The sequence below is a fragment of the Vanessa cardui genome, chromosome 6 (genome assembly GCF_905220365.1).
Source record: "Vanessa cardui chromosome 6, ilVanCard2.1, whole genome shotgun sequence".
NCBI classification, from domain to species: domain Eukaryota; kingdom Metazoa; phylum Arthropoda; class Insecta; order Lepidoptera; family Nymphalidae; genus Vanessa; species Vanessa cardui.
In genome coordinates this window covers 14,764,011-14,781,842 of record NC_061128.1, presented here as the reverse complement: position 1 = coordinate 14,781,842, position 17,832 = coordinate 14,764,011, and the positions used below count along the sequence as shown (strand labels likewise).

Genomic DNA, 17,832 nt, shown 5'->3' with positions numbered 1-17,832 from the left:
ATTTTAAGCCCTGCCAGGTTGCACTTGTTTAGCGAACTACAGACAAACGCATTGATTACACGAATCGTATGTATAGATCGATTTTCTTTTGAATTTAGGATGGTGTGAAAGCAAAAATGAAGCTGAGGAGACACAATTCTTGACTTCCACAGCTTCAAGTACTCTTGCCAAACTCATTCTACGTTCACGTGCAACCTTAGGCTACAAAATATTTGCTTTATATCTAATACTAACTGTTGCCTTTTTTTACAAATGTATCTCTATCACAATATTTTCCCGTGTTAATATTATTTAAAAGATAAGAATTGAAGCAACTAATATCTAAAATTCCAAAAACTATGCAGCTACTGAAAAGCTGGATTTGATATTGTGCAGGGAAAGGGGTAAACTAGCAATTCGTATACCTGTCGGGGCCTGTGAGACCGCACGTCGATAACCAAAATATGAAGTTTTTAAAAGTCATTGATATTCGAAAATGGCGACGGAAATAAACTTCAAATACAACTTAATTGATCCCCCATTGCGCAACACTATTTGCTTATCTCTATCTGTGGAACCATCTTTACTACTAATTGATCTAAAATTTGAATTACAAGATATCGTTAATTAGGGCATAACTGTCTGTAGTCTATTGCATTCGAAGAAACAATACATACAAACAAAATTTCATTTCTGTTTTGATTAAAATATTTTTATTTATAGTAAAACACAATTCCGCTTAACTTATCCACTTTAATTTTACTCCCAAAGTTCCGACAACAGCTTCATCAAGGTTCAAAATGCCATTAGTTTTGAAATTACAAAATGAATTTCATAGATTATTCACTCTCAATTATATTTGTCTTAGGTCTTCTAGTGATTTAAACAAACTGTACATTAGCAATAATCGAGGCTAAAGGTAAACGTATGTATGTAGGTCAATGTATCTTGTCTTTTGCACAGATCAATTTTTATATATTCTTTATTTTAATTGATACCGATGAATTAAAATTTTATTGAGAAAAATGAACTATTATCATAGAATTCCTTTAGAAGTTAGATCTGCTGCACATACACACATAATATATGTAAATATAAGTAATGCAAACAAATGCAGCAATAAAATAAATGGAATCCATTATATTGTGGAAATAGCAAGTGAATAAATTTGGAACAGAACTTTTACATATATGAAAAAACGTCTTTTACTCTGAAGTATTGGGAACGAATAATTATTCTCACTTTTTCTTCGTAGTTGTAGCAACAGAATGCGGTGTAAACGAAGTATATGACATTTGTCCCGCAACTTGTCCTCCAGCGCGATGTGATGTCGATGAAAAGACGATTCTTTGCGCACCCAACCCGAAACCAGGTGATTCAGCTTGTGAGCCCGGATGCCGATGCATCGACAACTATAAGAAGAACGCAACGGGCGTTTGTATTCCGAAAGAAGAATGTCGTAAGTATTCTATGTTAGCATATTTAAAGAATCGACATTAAATTTATTAAAAATAACTACATTCGTATGTGAAGTGTTGCTACTTAGATAAATAAATGTAGTGTCAAATGAATTGAAATTCATTTCACATCATCAGCTGTAACTCCGCCTGAGATCTGTGGACCTGATGAAGAGTACTTAGATTGCGCCAATGGAGGCTGCGGCAGATGGGAATGTTCACAACGGGGTCAAGCTTGTGTCGACGTGGCCGAAGGCGGTTGTGTTGGGGGATGTCGCTGCAAGGCACCTCTACTGCGTGCTGACGATGGATCATGCGTTCCCGCTGACCAATGTCCTGGTAAGTACTTAACGATTGATAAATCACTAATTTTATCAATCTATCAAATACATAATACTGATCATCTATTTGTGGTAGTCAAATTGCTTCATCTTCATCATTGATATAACAGTATCAAATTATTATACTGCCAATTGCTCAGATAATTGTTTTCTACATGTCAAATACGACATATACGGCAGACTGCCTAGCTATGTAAAAGTCGCAGAATCGTGATCCTGAGACCTTGGGCTATTGTCGTTACCACTCCTAACAAAAGCGATAAGCTTTAAAGGAGGGGTAAAGATCTAATATTCTATTAGAAATTTCTTAATTGATTTAGGGTATTCTATAAAATAAAGCACAAGCTAATTTAATAACGAATTTTATCATTTTAGCAACAGAATGTGGTGTTAATGAAATATATGACATCTGTCCTCCAACCTGCCCCCCACAAATATGCGATGTTGACGAGCGCTTAATTAGATGCGCAAAAAATCCAGAACCGGGCGATAGCGCTTGCAAGCCCGGATGCCGGTGCATCGACAACTATAAGAAGAATGCAACTGGTACTTGCATTCCAAAAGAAGAATGTCGTAAGTACTTTTAAAACAGTTTATACAAATTAATTCCACTTTACACCATACAATACTCTTATTACATATAATATTATAGTATAGTCTTTATATTTATATTAATCAAAATTATTACCTAATTAATTAGCCGTAACTTCGCCTGAGACCTGTGGACCTGATGAAGAGTACTTAGATTGCGCCAATGGAGGCTGCGGCAGATGGGAATGTTCACAACGGGGTCAAGCTTGTGTCGACGTGGTAGAAGGCGGCTGTGTGGGAGGATGTCGCTGTAAGGCGCCTCTACTGCGTGCTGACGATGGATCCTGCGTTCCCGCTGACCAATGTCCTGGTAAGTGTTAACAGTAGTAACTTATCAATAACTTGCGACTCGCCCCGGCTTTGCATGGGTGTAATACTAATATTAAATATACTACAGAAATTGTTTATTTACGACATCACATTAGAAACTTTTAATTTTTTTCTTTTTACACAGGAAAACAGTTTTTCTTTACTATATTGTCTATGTATTACATACATACAAAAACTTTCCTCTCAAATCACTCTATCTATTGAAAGAAACCGCATCAAAATCTAAGAAATAGTTTTAAAGATTTGTATACATAGGGATATAGGGACAGAGAAAGCGACTTTGTTTTATACTATGTAGTGTTTATGATTATTTACGAATTTTATTATTTTAGCAACAGAATGTGGTGTTAATGAAATATATGACATCTGTCCTCCAACCTGCCCCCCACAAAGATGCGATGTTGACGAGCGGATAATTAGATGCGCAAAAAATCCAGAACCGGGCGATAGAGCTTGCAAACCCGGATGCCGATGCATCGACAATTATAAGAAGAATGCAACTGGTACTTGCATACCAAAAGAAGAATGTCGTAAGTACTTTTATAACAGTTTATACATATACGTTCCATTGTATATCATACAGTAATGTGAATATTTAAAGATAGGTATTATTTGAATTGTACATAAAATAACCATAAGTATAAAACCAATATTGGTGTGTTTCGTGTAAATAGTATATCATAAAGTCGCATTTTTCTATCGGTATCTTCTTTTCCTCTAATTACTTATTTGGTACTCCGGAAAACGATGAACGAGAAAGGTTTGTATACATATTTTATAAGATTTTGTACAAAGTGGATAACCTATGAGGATGTTCATTACTAAATACTACTTTCAAATCCTTAAAGCTGGTCAACAATAGACTTAGACTTTACTTAATACAATTAGATTCACCAAAATAATGTTCTGGAAAATTGTAGATCCTAAGAAATCTTGGCAAAAATCCGCACCACCACCACCAAATGTGTTAATGGATCAATCTTTAAATATAACGTTATAATTTCTATTAAACTCTTACAAATGAGTAAGAAATCTATTTTTATGGGACGAAACAATGTCTTCCAATTGACTTACAAAAAATGTTATTTACCTTGGGCATATAATAAAGGTTGAAATTGTTAACCTTTAGTCACTCTATCTTAGAATCGCTCGTTTCAAACCGAATTGTTACAATTTTACTAAATTTGTACGTATTCAGCAAAATAATTTTAACTTCAAGTGACATGAATTCAAAATATTTTGTTTCATTCCTCTATGCAGCCGGTGTTGTAAACTGTGGGCCAAATGAGATCATTTCAAGCTGTGTAAATGGTGGTTGTGGAAGATGGAATTGTTCTCAGCCGGGTGAAATTTGCATCAAACTACCTGAGAACGGTTGTCGGCAAGGATGCCACTGTATTGACACATATTTAAGAGCTGACAATGGAACTTGTATTCCAGCGGATCAATGCCCATGTAATTGTTTTATTATGACATAATTTTTATACCCATTAATGTAAAATTAATTTAGCGAACTTGTAAGTGCTTTTTAATTTCATAATAATTTAACGGCAGTGTATTATTTGTAAGCCTTATATCCTAACATGGCATCTCAGGTGACTGTTTAAATGCTTTCGTGGCTAAATAAAAAGACGTAAAACTTTGGGGCCTTGATTCAAGGTCCGTTTCAAGCCAATAAAAATTGGAAAATATTTCAATCAAAAAAATATTAATATTTAGAATCAGGTCGTCTTAGATGTAGAGATTCAGATCCTGCACCTGAAATCATTAAGATCGTATTGGATTTGGCCCATTAGTTGCACCTAAACTCGTGAAGATTGTTGGATTTAGCACCCTATTAGTTTGAGCAAACACATTTACACTTAAATAGATTAAAATAATACCCAATAAAGTCGAAATTGGTTGAGAAAATATCGTCATTACTATAAATTGACCAATAAATTTGTGCATTATTAAAATTGACTAAATGTTTTTACATTATGCGCGAGTTTGTCATACGAATAGTATTGTGCCTATACTGACTCAAGCTAAGGAATATGATGTATATTTTATTTTATTAGCAGCAACGACTCCATCTGGAATCTGTAGAGAAGACGAAGTGTACTTGGAATGCGCTAATGGAGGCTGTGGCAGGTGGGAGTGTGCGCAACAAGGCCAGCTTTGTGTCGACGTAGTAGAAGGTGGCTGCATTCCAGGATGTCGCTGCAAGGACCCTTTGCTCCGAACGGAAGATGGGTCTTGCGTTCCTGCTGACCAATGCCCTCGTGAGCACTCATTATTAATCATCATTTGATCTATTTAAGATTGATAAACAGCTAGTTTTGTCACTCCTACATTAACATATTTCTTTGCAGTTATTTGTACAGGTCAAAATGAAGCTGTCGGATGTCGAACTCTGTGTCCAGAAACATGCAACAGTATTGGTAAAAACTGCTCTATTATTGAGCCAGCAGTGTGTGTACCTGCGTGTCGTTGTAAACCTGGATTCTACAGAAACGAAAACAATGTTTGTGTACCAGAAGAACAATGTCGTAAGTGTTTTGAAATTTCAGTCACTTTGTACATTTGTTTTCTCACTTTCTATCTATCGAGAACTATATTTATATATTATATTTTATTACTAGATGTAAAAATATATAACTTAAATAAAATAACAACATGAACAAATATGCCTTTCGGCTAGTAATATGCTAGTTCTTACTCAGGCTAAAGAATATTTTTATCATTTTTTTTTTTCAATTAACAGCAATAATTCCACCTGGAATCTGCAGAGATGACGAAGTATACTTGGAATGCGCTAATGGAGGCTGTGGCAGGTGGGAGTGTGCGCAACAAGGCCAGCTTTGTGTCGACGTAGTAGAAGGTGGCTGCGTTGGAGGATGTCGCTGTAAGGAGCCCTTGCTAAGGGCAGCGGACGGATCATGCGTTCCTGCTGAACAATGCCCTCGTAAGTGTTTTACTATGAATTGAATTGTTGGTTGATCATGTTGTAAGGAAGGTCTTGAGTATGGATGTGGATGAATATAGAGGTAGAGGACGACCAAATAAATAATGGATGGATTGTGTGAAAGACGATATAGCTAGAAATAACATTACTTGTGAGATGACGTCTCATACAGAAGTATGGAAGGAGAAGACATGCTGTGCCGATCTCAAACAAAATTACGATAAGGGCGGGAGACTGATGATTAGGATGATGATGAATTGTTGATTTTATTATATTTATTAAAGTGTATATAAACAGCGAATTTGGCTTATTTTAATCTCAGCTAATTGATCTGTTCGCTATGAAGTTGTCTGATGATAATCTGTCTGTTCTACCTCGAGCGAATAATGTGTATATGTATGTATATTTTTTTTTATTAATAGCAACAGCTTCACCTGGAATCTGCAGAGATGACGAAGTATACTTGGAATGCGCTAATGGAGGCTGTGGCAGGTGGGAGTGTGCACAACAAGGACAGCTTTGTGTCGACGTAGTAGAAGGTGGCTGCATTCCCGGATGTCGTTGCAAGGAACCCTTACTAAGGTCGGAAAATGGAACATGCGTTCCTGCCGATCAGTGTCCCGGTAAGCGCTCATATAATATTTTTTTGTTAAAAATATGAGTTACGGAATATTTTGACAACTAAATTGAGAAATTTCATGACAATTTGCTTTAAATCACCCGACAAATGAAGTTTTTGGATAGTAATCGAGCTGTTCTTACTCAGGAATAAGAATATTTTTATATATTTTTTTTCAATTAACAGCAATAATTCCACCTGGAATCTGCAGAGATGACGAAGTGTACTTGGAATGCGCTAATGGAGGCTGTGGCAGGTGGGAGTGTGCGCAACAAGGCCAGCTTTGTGTCGACCTAGTTGAAGGTGGCTGCATTGGAGGATGTCGCTGCAAGGAGCCCTTGCTAAGGGCGGCGGACGGATCATGCGTTGCTGCTGACCAATGCCCTCGTAAGTGTTTTACTATGAATCGAATTATTGATTTTAAAATATTTATTAGAGAGTATTTAAACAGCGAATTTTCCTAATTTTAATCACAGCTAATTTCTCAATTTGCATAGAAGCGGTCTAAAAATAATCTGTCTGTTCTACCTCGAGAGAAATCTTATGTATGTGTACATATATTTTTATTAACAGCAACAAATCCACCTGGAATCTGCAGAGATGACGAAGTATACTTGGAATGCGCTAATGGAGGCTGTGGCAGGTGGGACTGTGCGCAACAAGGACAGCTTTGTGTCGACGTAGTAGAAGGTGGCTGCATTCCAGGATGTCGCTGCAAGGACCCTTTGCTCCGAACGGAAGATGGGTCTTGCGTTCCTGCTGACCAATGCCCTCGTGAGCACTCATTATTAATCATCATTTGATCTATTTAAGATTGATAAACAGCTAGTTTTGTCACTCCTACATTAACATATTTCTTTGCAGTTATTTGTACAGGTCAAAATGAAGCTGTCGGATGTCGAACTCTGTGTCCAGAAACATGCAACAGTATTGGTAAAAACTGCTCTATTATTGAGCCAGCAGTGTGTGTACCTGCGTGTCGTTGTAAACCTGGCTTCTACAGAAACTCAAACAATGTTTGCGTACCAGAAGAACAATGTCGTAAGTGTTTTGAAATTTCAGTCACTTTGTACATTTGTTTACTGGCTTTCTTTCTATCGACAACTATATTTATATATTATTATATTGTATTTTATTGTTAGATGTAAAAATAGCATATTCTACTTAGACTTCTTAGGCGATGGAAAGCCAAAATCATTTAAGCAATATCTTTGTTTTTGAATTCTTGTTTTGAATTAAATCAACAAAACAACTTCTACCTTTTGAAAGCCTAGGTTTTTAAAGATCTAAAATTATTAAGTTAATTCATAAATGTTACTTGTAAACCTATTTTTAAACATTATATTAAAAACATTAAAAATATGATGTACGTTAAGTAGGCGTATAAAGGAAATTGCTAATCTTTTGAGTTTATTTTGTATGTGTGAATTCAGTTCAATGATAAAAATAAAATGTTGTTGTAATTACATTTTTAAGGATTCTGTTTGATCATAAACATAAAAGGAATAAATTTTCTCAATAGAAAAAATCATGAAATGTCCATTTGTGTTTACATATTTTTTATTTATACTCGTAATGCTATGGGCGATTGAGAAAATTATTGGATCATTAATTTTATTTACAAATAATCTAGTCCTGCCTTCAAAGTTTTTTATTACTTTTTCGTTTTATTTTTAGCGATAAAAATCTTTTTACGTTTACTACTATTTCTTCTCCAAAAAATATCTGATCACAGGGTATTACATAATTGGATGCAATTAAATATTATGTCAATAAATATAATGATTACTATTCTCAATGAGACAATCAATAGACATAAAACTTCTATACTATAATTTAAAAAAAAAATATCAAAATCAGTCCACCCAGTGAAAAGTTATGAGGTAACTTTTATAAGACATAAAAAAAAAGAAAAATAATACAGACGAATTGATAACCACCTCCTTTTTAAAGTCGGTTGAAAAGACATGTAAATATCACACCCAATTGGAGTAAATTCAATAAATTCATGGTAATCGATATTTTACATTTATCAACAGCAACACCAATCGTATGTAGACCTGATGAGGTATACTCAGGTTGTTCGAATGGAGGTTGCGGTAGATGGAAATGTTCACAACCAGGACCGCTTTGTATCGACCTGGTAGAAGGTGGATGTATCGAAGGGTGCCGGTGCAAAGAACCCTTACTAAGGGCGGAAGACGGATCATGCGTTCCTGCTGAACAATGCCCTCGTAAGTATCTAATCAATTGTCTGTTTCAAAACATAATACACTGGATACCGAACACATACTATCAGAAATCCCCTAGCTCTTTTGACTTCTGTTATGCACTATTATTATTATGTTATATATATATATATATATATATATATATATATATAGTTAATTATTAATTAATGTAATTAATTCTTATGTTAATAAATGTTATCATCTAATCATCTAATCATCTAATAAAAAAAGATACTATGTGGATATGTATGTATGTTTTTTGTATATAGTTTATATATATATATATATATATATATATATATATATATATATATATATATATATATATATATAGTTAATTATTAATTAATGTAATTAATTCTTATGTTAATAAATGTTATCATCTAATCATCTAATCATCTAATAAAAAAAGATACTATGTGGATATGTATGTATGTTTTTTGTATATAGTTTTCTATAAGTGTATGCATATATTGTTTATTTATTTTTACTTATCGCCTTCAAAGTTTTATTTACTTTGTGGTGGCCAATAAAGTATTTAAATTAAATTAAAAAATAGATTTAAACAACAAATGCATTTTTCATTGATTACAGCTATTTGCACTGGTCAAAATGAAATTGTCGGATGTCAAACTGCCTGCCCTGAAACTTGCTCAAGTATAGATAAGAACTGTACTATAATTGAAGCAGCGGTTTGCAAACCAGCGTGTCGTTGCAAGCCTGGATTCTATAGAAATAAAATCGGAGATTGTATATCCAAGGAACAGTGTTGTATGTATTACGAAATTTTAGATGTTATCATCTATACGTATAATCAAAATGGAGTATCTGTTTGTAATATTATAATAACCCTTTTGTATGTAACTCGATATATATACCGAAATACCATTTTTTACGATTTAAGTCTATCTATCTGTCTGTTCCGGCTTATCTCTGGAACGGCTGAACTGATTTTTACGAGATTTTTACTGGCAGATAACTGATATGATATGGAGTAACTGAGGCTACAATATTTTTGTTTCTGTTAAATTCAAACGTGTTCAAGGTCGCGGGCACAGCCAGTTGTAAAATAGTATTATTGCTCAATTAGACAATCTTTCCAGTGCAATGTTCCGGTCCAAATGAATTCTTTTCCTGTGGATCCGCTTGCGACAATGTATGTTCCAAGTTAAGCACCGAAAACCAAACGAACTGTCCCATTCTCAATATTGTCTGTAACCCGAAGTGCTACTGCGAAGATACCTACGCTCGCGATGATTACAACATTTGTATACCTATAGACGAATGTCCCAGTGAGTAAAATATATGCATTTACATTTTTCATTTGTCACATGCAGGTTTCCTCACGATGTTTTCCTTCACCGCTGAGCACGAGATGAATTATAAAGACAAATTAAGCACATGAATCAGCGGTGCTCGCCTGGGTTTGAACCCGCAACAACCCGAACATCTGAACCCGCAATCATCGGTTAAGATGCGCGCGTTCTTACCACTGGGCCATCTCGACTCGATACACTACCATTATATTGTTAATTATCACTTATAAAAAATTAAGACAGTACAGGAAATAATTAAAGATTAAATATGAACCCAACATTAATAAACATAGATATCAACATTGATCATTTAAGCAATCTAATAAACAACTTTACACTAATGTATCTATTAAAATTGATTACTATATATTTTAAACAAAAAATGAAAGTAGATTTTTTAAATAACTACTTGCTTTGTACTTTGTACAGTTGGGGTAAGAAAAGGTTCGTCACTTTAAGATCTATTTTCGTGTGATCAATATGAGCGATAATCTACTTTACCGATCGAGAATGACATATTGCGTCGCAATGATTTGATGTTTAGATTCAAAAGGTGCTATAGGTAGGTAATCGCGATTTCGAGTTTTTCCTAGCCGATACGACATGGGAACCTTCAAGAAAAAAACGTACTCCTTCCTTAAAGGCCGGCAACGCACCTGTAAGCCCCTTGGTGTTGCAGATATCCATGGGCGGTGGTAGTCACTTTCCATCAGGTGAGCTTCCTGCTAGTTTGCCGCCTATGCCATAAAAAAAACGAAGAGTTTAAGACTTGATAAAGGAATAAATTTGAAAACAGACGAAGGTGTTTTTACTCTGACTGTACATAAGCCCTCGGATTACTTACGTATTTTAGTTCTGACAAAGAGTAATCTGAAGTGGATACATTTCAAGCACTTAAGCTAAAAAAACTAAAATTAATGTAATTAAAAGTTAAGAATCATCTAAAACATTTGTAAGAACCGTAAATAAGAATACTTAGTCGATTAAAACCTGACGGTTTACTCGAGAACAAAACAGAGGCGAAATAAGTTCTATAATTACATTTCAACTGCATATTGAACTTCTGCTGGATATCCAATAGATTAATGTGAAATTTATACCGGCGACTCAGAACTACCGATCCATATTTACCAAATACCAATACATATAACCATGTCATAACTCATACAAAATGGCGCAGCAACCAGAGCTGAATGTTGATGGCCCTAATTGGTGTTTATAATTCATTTCGTGCTTAGCGATGAAAGAAAATATCGTAGATAAACTTGTATGTTAGATGATTCCATCTCATTATATCTAGAAATACACATATGACTACCTCATTTTACTAGAAGGATCTTAATTACAGATCGCAGGCTCAAATCCAGTTCATATTTTTTTTAATTAATTCGTTCGTATTATTAATCTCATATTCCGTGCTAAAGGTGAAATGTTGTGAGGAAAATTGAGGCAGTGTAGTGGAAAAATGAGCCAAGATGATCCAGTGGTTAGAAAGCGTGCATTTTAACCGTATATTGCGGGTTCAAATCCATACAAGCTCCGCTGAATATTGTGTTCAATAATTCATCTCGTGCCCTGGCGGTGAAGGAAACCTGTATGTGTCTAATTTCATAGAAATTCTGCCACATTTGTATTCCACCAACCTGCATTGGAACAGCGTGGTGGAATATGTTCGAAACCATCTCCTCAAGAGGAGAGGAGGACTTAGCCCAGCAGTGGGAAATGTACAGGACGTTGTTGTTGTGGAAAAACTTTATCAGCAATGGCAAATTTAAGAAATTATACTGTATTAACAAAAAAATATCATCATATTTTGTAACGAAATATTTAGCGTGGGAGGTTATCTTTATACATAATCAGAGATATAAAATTATTTTTCTTTGATTAATTAATCTAAAACTTGTCTTTTCTGAAGGTAACGAAAATGGAATTAAGAAATTTAACGATGGCAACATTGCCTTTACTGAGAAATTCCTTCGAGTAAGTATATTTAATTTATTTATTTAAATTTAAGATTATAATATTGTAATGTTTTTATATACAATAACTTCACTTTGTTTCTAGGTCATTTTTAATAATGCTATGTGATCGAAGTATGAAGCTAGATTATGATATTCCATTTTAAGTTGTGTTAAGAATCATTAATAAATACAATAAATGAACTATCTTCTCGAATCTTCTTGAATACCTGGTTCTTAAATAATATTTTCTAAACCCGTTCTATCTTGAATACACTACTATAGTTTCACAAATTTATTAGTAGAAAATGGTGAAACTATAGCCAGCTTAAAACAAGACAATTTCAATAATGATAAAATCCTGTCATATGAGCATTCATATTTACTGTAAAGGTCTAGATTTAAAAGAATATTTTTATTGATTTGATTGAATTGATTACATTGTTCTTTCAGGTGGCTAGTAAAATTAATAGTGGAATCAGCGCAGTGTACTCGCCGTTCAGTTTACTGTTCCTTTTGGCACCTTTAGGCCTTTATACTAAGGGGAACTCGGAACAGCAAATTTTCAGAGCACTTAATTTGCAGAGCAGGAGTTTGGTACGTACTTTCATCTTTAGTTCTTCTAAGAAGTGTATTTTTAATGCTAGATAGAAACTCTCAACTTATTTATTACTCTGTATCGTTGTGTCCCTCTTTGATGGCAGAGTAAGCCAGTGTAATTAGAGATGAAGTTTATGGCATTTAGAAGCAATGGTTCATGGTTTCAATCGTTAATGTAAGGAATGGTTGATTAATGTGACAATATTGCTGATAAATAATGATCACTTTTTTCAAGACAAGTCTGAGATAAATTCGAAAACAACTAACAGATCCGGGAACAATTACTGATTAAAGATCAAATTTATCAATCAAAGTGCATTGTAAATAATGAAAAAATATTTCTGTAGCTCGTCGGTGTTCCTATACGTTTTGCGTAACTTCTTTTTTATATGATAAACAATTTCAGATCCGTTCTACAATACCAGTTTATTTGGATGAGTTTAACTCTCAAAAGAACGTATCACTCGATCTGGCTGCACGAGTTTACGTAAACATTCAGTACAAGTTAACCAAAGCGTTTGAACAGGATACTAAAAATCTTTTCAAAGCTGAAGCACAAAATTTGGACTTCAGTAAGTCGGTACAAGCAGCTAAAACAATAAATGACTGGGTAAGTATTGGTAATATTAAAAATGATATATCGACTACCAGTTTATGATAAAGATAAGACTTGAAAAATTAAGATGGTTCACTGACTACAAGGAGTGGTAGTCCCTAACTTTTTTTAAGAGAGGAAACCTTTTTCAATCGGGCTCCTTTGGAGACCGTTATGTGTTATTGGGATCTTGTTGATATAACGCATCCCCGACCATGTCGCTATGCTTTGCTCTAGGCGCGACCTTATCCTCAGGCAGGCAAAGGTAATCTCGCCTCCTTAAGAACTTACTTCTCGCTAGTACATACGGTTACGTGAGGTCATTGGATGCGGGGACGGCAGGCCCATCTTAAACAGGACTTACCTTTTCTGTTAAGCCTAACTTAAATGATGTTGCTAATAAAATAGAAATAGATAACAATTACAATAAATCCTTAACTATAAACACTGAAGAAATATTTTGAACATTCTATCTATTTTCTGTCTAGGTTGAACTAATAACGAAGAATTTGATTAAAAACCTCGTGTCACCCGATACTCTCAGCGTTGACACGCGTCTGGTTCTGGTGAATGCTATTTATTTCAAGGTAAGACTTAAAAACATTTAAACTTATAAATATAATAATATTTATCAATACAGTAAGACATATTTTGATGTTGTATAGGGAGACTGGCTGTACCCGTTTAAAACAGAAAATACACAAAAACAAGATTTCTACGTGAATAAGAACAAAAATGTAACAGTTAATATGATGAATCAAATAGGATCGTTTAAATATGCTGAAATAAAGAAATCCAACATTCAGGTAATAAAAGTTTAGTTTAATATTATTAAACACTTTTTATCATTTAACATTTACCATATCATATATTATATCTCATCGGTTATAATACCGTGCAAATAAAGGCACAGAGGACATAACATTATTCCTGACAATACGATGACAATATAAGAAGTTGTACTAGCGACTCGACCCTGCTTCGCACGGGTGCAATACTGACACTAAATTTAGTAGAGAATATCTATGCTATATTGTCTATGTATTATATCCAAAAATCTTTTTTCTCAAATCACTTAATCTATAAAAAAAATACAACGCGTACAAATCCGTTGCGTAATTTTAAAGATCTAAGCATACATAGGGATAGTGGTAAGTGACTTTCTTCCAGCGTCTGGATGTGCCAATCAGAAACCTTTCTCATTTTGCTCGTAAGCCATACTGATATCATATGAATATAATGTATTGATAATAATAATTTTCAGGTTATAGAATTACCGTATGCAAATAGGAATTTATCATTTGTGGTGTGTTTACCAAAATCTAAGGACGGTATTGAAGAATTAATCAGTACACTTGGAGACCCATCATCTTCAGTGCTAACAACAGTTATTAAGAGTTTGAAGTATAAAAGGGTAGATGTTTCGATACCAACAATGGAAGTAACAACTACTACTGATTTAAAAAACGTTCTAAGTCAGGTCAGTATTATTATTATTAATATTATAAATTAAGTATAACAAGGCAGAAGAAATATCAAATCTTATATATCTTGGTTGACAGCATTATATTGGTCTATTTTTACCAAAATTTGCTACATATTTTAATAGCTAAGTAATCTACTGTCCATATTAGGAAAAGAGATCCAGTAATCTAACATTTATGGAGTAAGGACTAATAAAAGCCAGTAATTGTACTCCCACTGGAGATTCACAATAGACATAATTAAAACAAAAGAATAATCTAGTGGAATGTGGTGTTTGCCCGAGTAAGGATACGGGATTTTTTTAAAGTCCAAAGTACCAATGCATCTTGTTATTATCGAATAATCGAATTATATAATTCAGGGATTCATAAAATAATGTAACATGATTAAGTTATACAAAGCATACTCTTAATTAAATACACAAAAAACTGCTTTCAAAGTTAAAATTAGAAGGTGAATATGTAGTAATAATAAAAACCATTCTTGCATTTTTTTAGTTACAAGTGACGGGAATATTTGAACCTGAAAAGGCTAATTTAGATGGAATATTGGAAAAATCTGAAAATATGTTCGTGTCATCCGCAACTCAGAAAGCTACAATAATTGTGACTGAAACTGGTACAAAAGCAGCAGCAGCGAACGGTAGATATGATTTCATTTTTGATCAGATATTGTATTTCTTTTAATCTTTAGTTCAGCATTTCTACAATTTTTTTTACCCTTTGTACCATAATTTCTTCCTTCTATATATTATATGAAAAGACTATGAAATTAATACTGTGTTCTAATCATTGTGCAAAATTGAATCTATGTATTTTATAAAATAAATGATAGGAGCCAGATATTTCGGGTAGGTTAATGAAAGTCAAAAGCCAAAATATTTATTTAATTGACAAAGAATTACCACCAGTCTAGAAATACACGCCTCAGACACAACCTCGGATTTTCTTCTCTTTAGTAACTGTGTATTAAAATGACTTGTTTATAGGTAATCAATCATAAAAGAAAAGGACTTTCTCTTTTAACCATGTCAATTTTAATCATGAGACTAGTGAAAACCAGTTTCACTGATGTGTTCCCATAAAATGCTGGCACCAAATATAACAGTACCTATGTAGGTTCAAAATCAAAATCGATCCTCAAACTTTTTAGGGTGCCACGCCGAATTTTATTGTTTAACTAAATTTTTAGGCTTATACATGGATATGTTCTTTATTTACAGCGCTTGTAGTTGGTGTAACATCAGTATTAGAACCCGTTGAAGTTACTACATTTTTAGCGGATCATCCTTTCGCCTACTTCATCTTATACAATGGAACACCAATATTCTGTGGAATATACAGGGGCCCTCAATAAAAATAAACTCCCTTAATCGTCGCTATAAAATTTCATTTCATACTTGAAACAATTCAATTGATCAATCAAATGTATAACAACAATATGTGAAATAAATTGGACGTTAAAAAATTTAAAGCTTTTTATTTTTTACAGTTATAGGTATTCGCGCTCTTGCAGTGTCACAAACGGAAGTGTTCAAGGCAAATCATCCATTTGTTTATTTCATTATGTACGAAGGAACTCCAATATTTTGTGGGATATTTGTGGGAACATAAGCTAATATAATCAAGGATCTCTCTTTATGAATAAATCGTTAAAAGTATATAAACTGTGTTCAGTATATTAAGTCCTATTCCACGCATTCCATTTTTGTGTACAAAAAAGTCAGCGATGGTAAATTATATGTCTCTTAGGGCCCAGCTTTGATTTGATACTGAATCTACTGGGCCTAGCTCTTAACAATCATTTTTTATCCTTTACTTTTACGAGAAATTATGGTTTATTTACGGAGCGATTTTAAGCAATGCAGCATTATTCCTTATCAAATTAAGTAGGTACCTAAAACACACTGTGCATTTAATATAGATCATGGCCCTCCAATATGTAATTTAAATGATTATTTTTAAGACATTACATATTTAAAATGTAGGACATAACGGCTTGTATTGTGTTAACTGTAAACATTATGTAAAAAGATATTCTGTAGTATACTTATTACTTAGTATCAGCATTGCACCCGTCTTAAGCCGGGATAGAGCGCTACTTATATATATAAGAAAGTACTCATTTACTTTAAAATAAATTGTAAACTGGAATGAAGTATTTTATTCCTAACAATCTTTTTCAATGTTTAGGCAATGGGCTACCATATGGTAGAGAAATATTGGTCCATTTGGACTATTTCTTACAGTGCCAATGCGCCAATTAGTATGGAAAATAAAATATTATATCATTGTGTCTTCAGTTATACTTTTTTTTTTGTTTTACGAGGAGGAAAGGCTTTTACGCCTCCCGCCCGGCCGGGGGACCGGGACGGGTATGTGGGACTCGACCGGGGCCATAAGGGCCCCGTGCCAGGGCAGAAGGCCCTGTCCTACCCACTAAAACCTCCTCGGGTTTCCACCGTACCGCGTGATGGAGGGGCTACGGGAACGCTAAAGCATACTTCCGCGGCCCCCCCGCGGCGACCGCCGTGAGGCGGTCAAATCTTTGAATGCGCGCCTAAGGGCGCGCCTTCCTCCGTTGCCTCCGTCCCGTAAACGTGACGGACTCCTTCGAGTCCGCCACTGGAGGCTGGGCGCCAACAATGCTGACGCCCTGGTGGCGGCGGATAAAATGACAGGCTCCGCTGCCGACCATCGGTGTATCTCCACACCACAAGGTGGACCACCACGCATCAGATGGTGGACCACCACTCCTCCTTCGACGCTCATAAAGAGCCCTCCGTTCTATATACATATACATATATATACAAGTTGTACAAAGTATTTACACTATTTACATAAAATACATATATACACTACCTCCGCATTTGCCACCGGGGTCGCTCACACAGTCCACTCCGCCACCGATCGGAGAAGTACTAGGAGCGACCCCGCGGCCTTCCTCCGCGTCAGTCTTAGCCGTGGCCGGCGAGCAAGCTCAAGCCGGCCCCGTGGCCCAGGGTGCGCCACGAGGAGGCGAGTCTTCAGTTATATTGGCTCAACAACAACAGTCTGTAAATTTCCCACAGCTGGGCTAAGGCCTCCTCTCCCTTTGAGGAGAAGGCTTGGAGAATATTCCACCACGCTGCTCCAATGCGGGTTGTTAGATGGCTCACTCAGTGACTACACTCTTAAACAAAAAGCTTATCTTTAAAGTAGGTCAAAAATTATACGTAAGCTACGAATTCGTGTCCTAAGGCCCCTTTTTCTTTTCCTTTGTAAGACATTAACCTCGAGGCAAACGATACATCACGGTGCCAGACCTCGACTCCCGAGAGACTCGTATTGATGATTTAATTAAACACTTACCCTAACTTGTGTATTGGAATGCGTAGGGTTCCG

General features: G+C 34.9%; 1 protein-coding gene across 1 annotated transcript in view; it reads left to right on the top strand.

The window, feature by feature from the left end:
• Positions 1-15,923, top strand: part of LOC124530514 (zonadhesin-like) — a 34,339-nt gene extending 18,416 nt beyond the window's left edge. Inside the window, exons 10-32 of the mRNA XM_047104697.1 lie at positions 1,235-1,438; positions 1,575-1,775; positions 2,153-2,350; positions 2,478-2,678; positions 3,031-3,228; positions 3,959-4,153; positions 4,759-4,962; positions 5,053-5,229; positions 5,445-5,645; positions 6,451-6,651; positions 6,838-7,038; positions 7,129-7,305; positions 8,304-8,498; positions 9,090-9,266; positions 9,599-9,787; positions 11,727-11,791; positions 12,223-12,411; positions 12,776-12,979; positions 13,453-13,551; positions 13,630-13,770; positions 14,229-14,444; positions 14,947-15,091; positions 15,672-15,923. Coding sequence (XP_046960653.1) covers positions 1,235-1,438; positions 1,575-1,775; positions 2,153-2,350; positions 2,478-2,678; positions 3,031-3,228; positions 3,959-4,153; positions 4,759-4,962; positions 5,053-5,229; positions 5,445-5,645; positions 6,451-6,651; positions 6,838-7,038; positions 7,129-7,305; positions 8,304-8,498; positions 9,090-9,266; positions 9,599-9,787; positions 11,727-11,791; positions 12,223-12,411; positions 12,776-12,979; positions 13,453-13,551; positions 13,630-13,770; positions 14,229-14,444; positions 14,947-15,091; positions 15,672-15,805 — 4,112 coding nt within the window. The 3' untranslated portion in view covers positions 15,806-15,923. The remainder of the gene's footprint in view (positions 1-1,234; positions 1,439-1,574; positions 1,776-2,152; positions 2,351-2,477; positions 2,679-3,030; positions 3,229-3,958; positions 4,154-4,758; positions 4,963-5,052; positions 5,230-5,444; positions 5,646-6,450; positions 6,652-6,837; positions 7,039-7,128; positions 7,306-8,303; positions 8,499-9,089; positions 9,267-9,598; positions 9,788-11,726; positions 11,792-12,222; positions 12,412-12,775; positions 12,980-13,452; positions 13,552-13,629; positions 13,771-14,228; positions 14,445-14,946; positions 15,092-15,671) is intronic.
• The last annotated feature ends 1,909 nt before the right edge of the window (positions 15,924-17,832 follow it).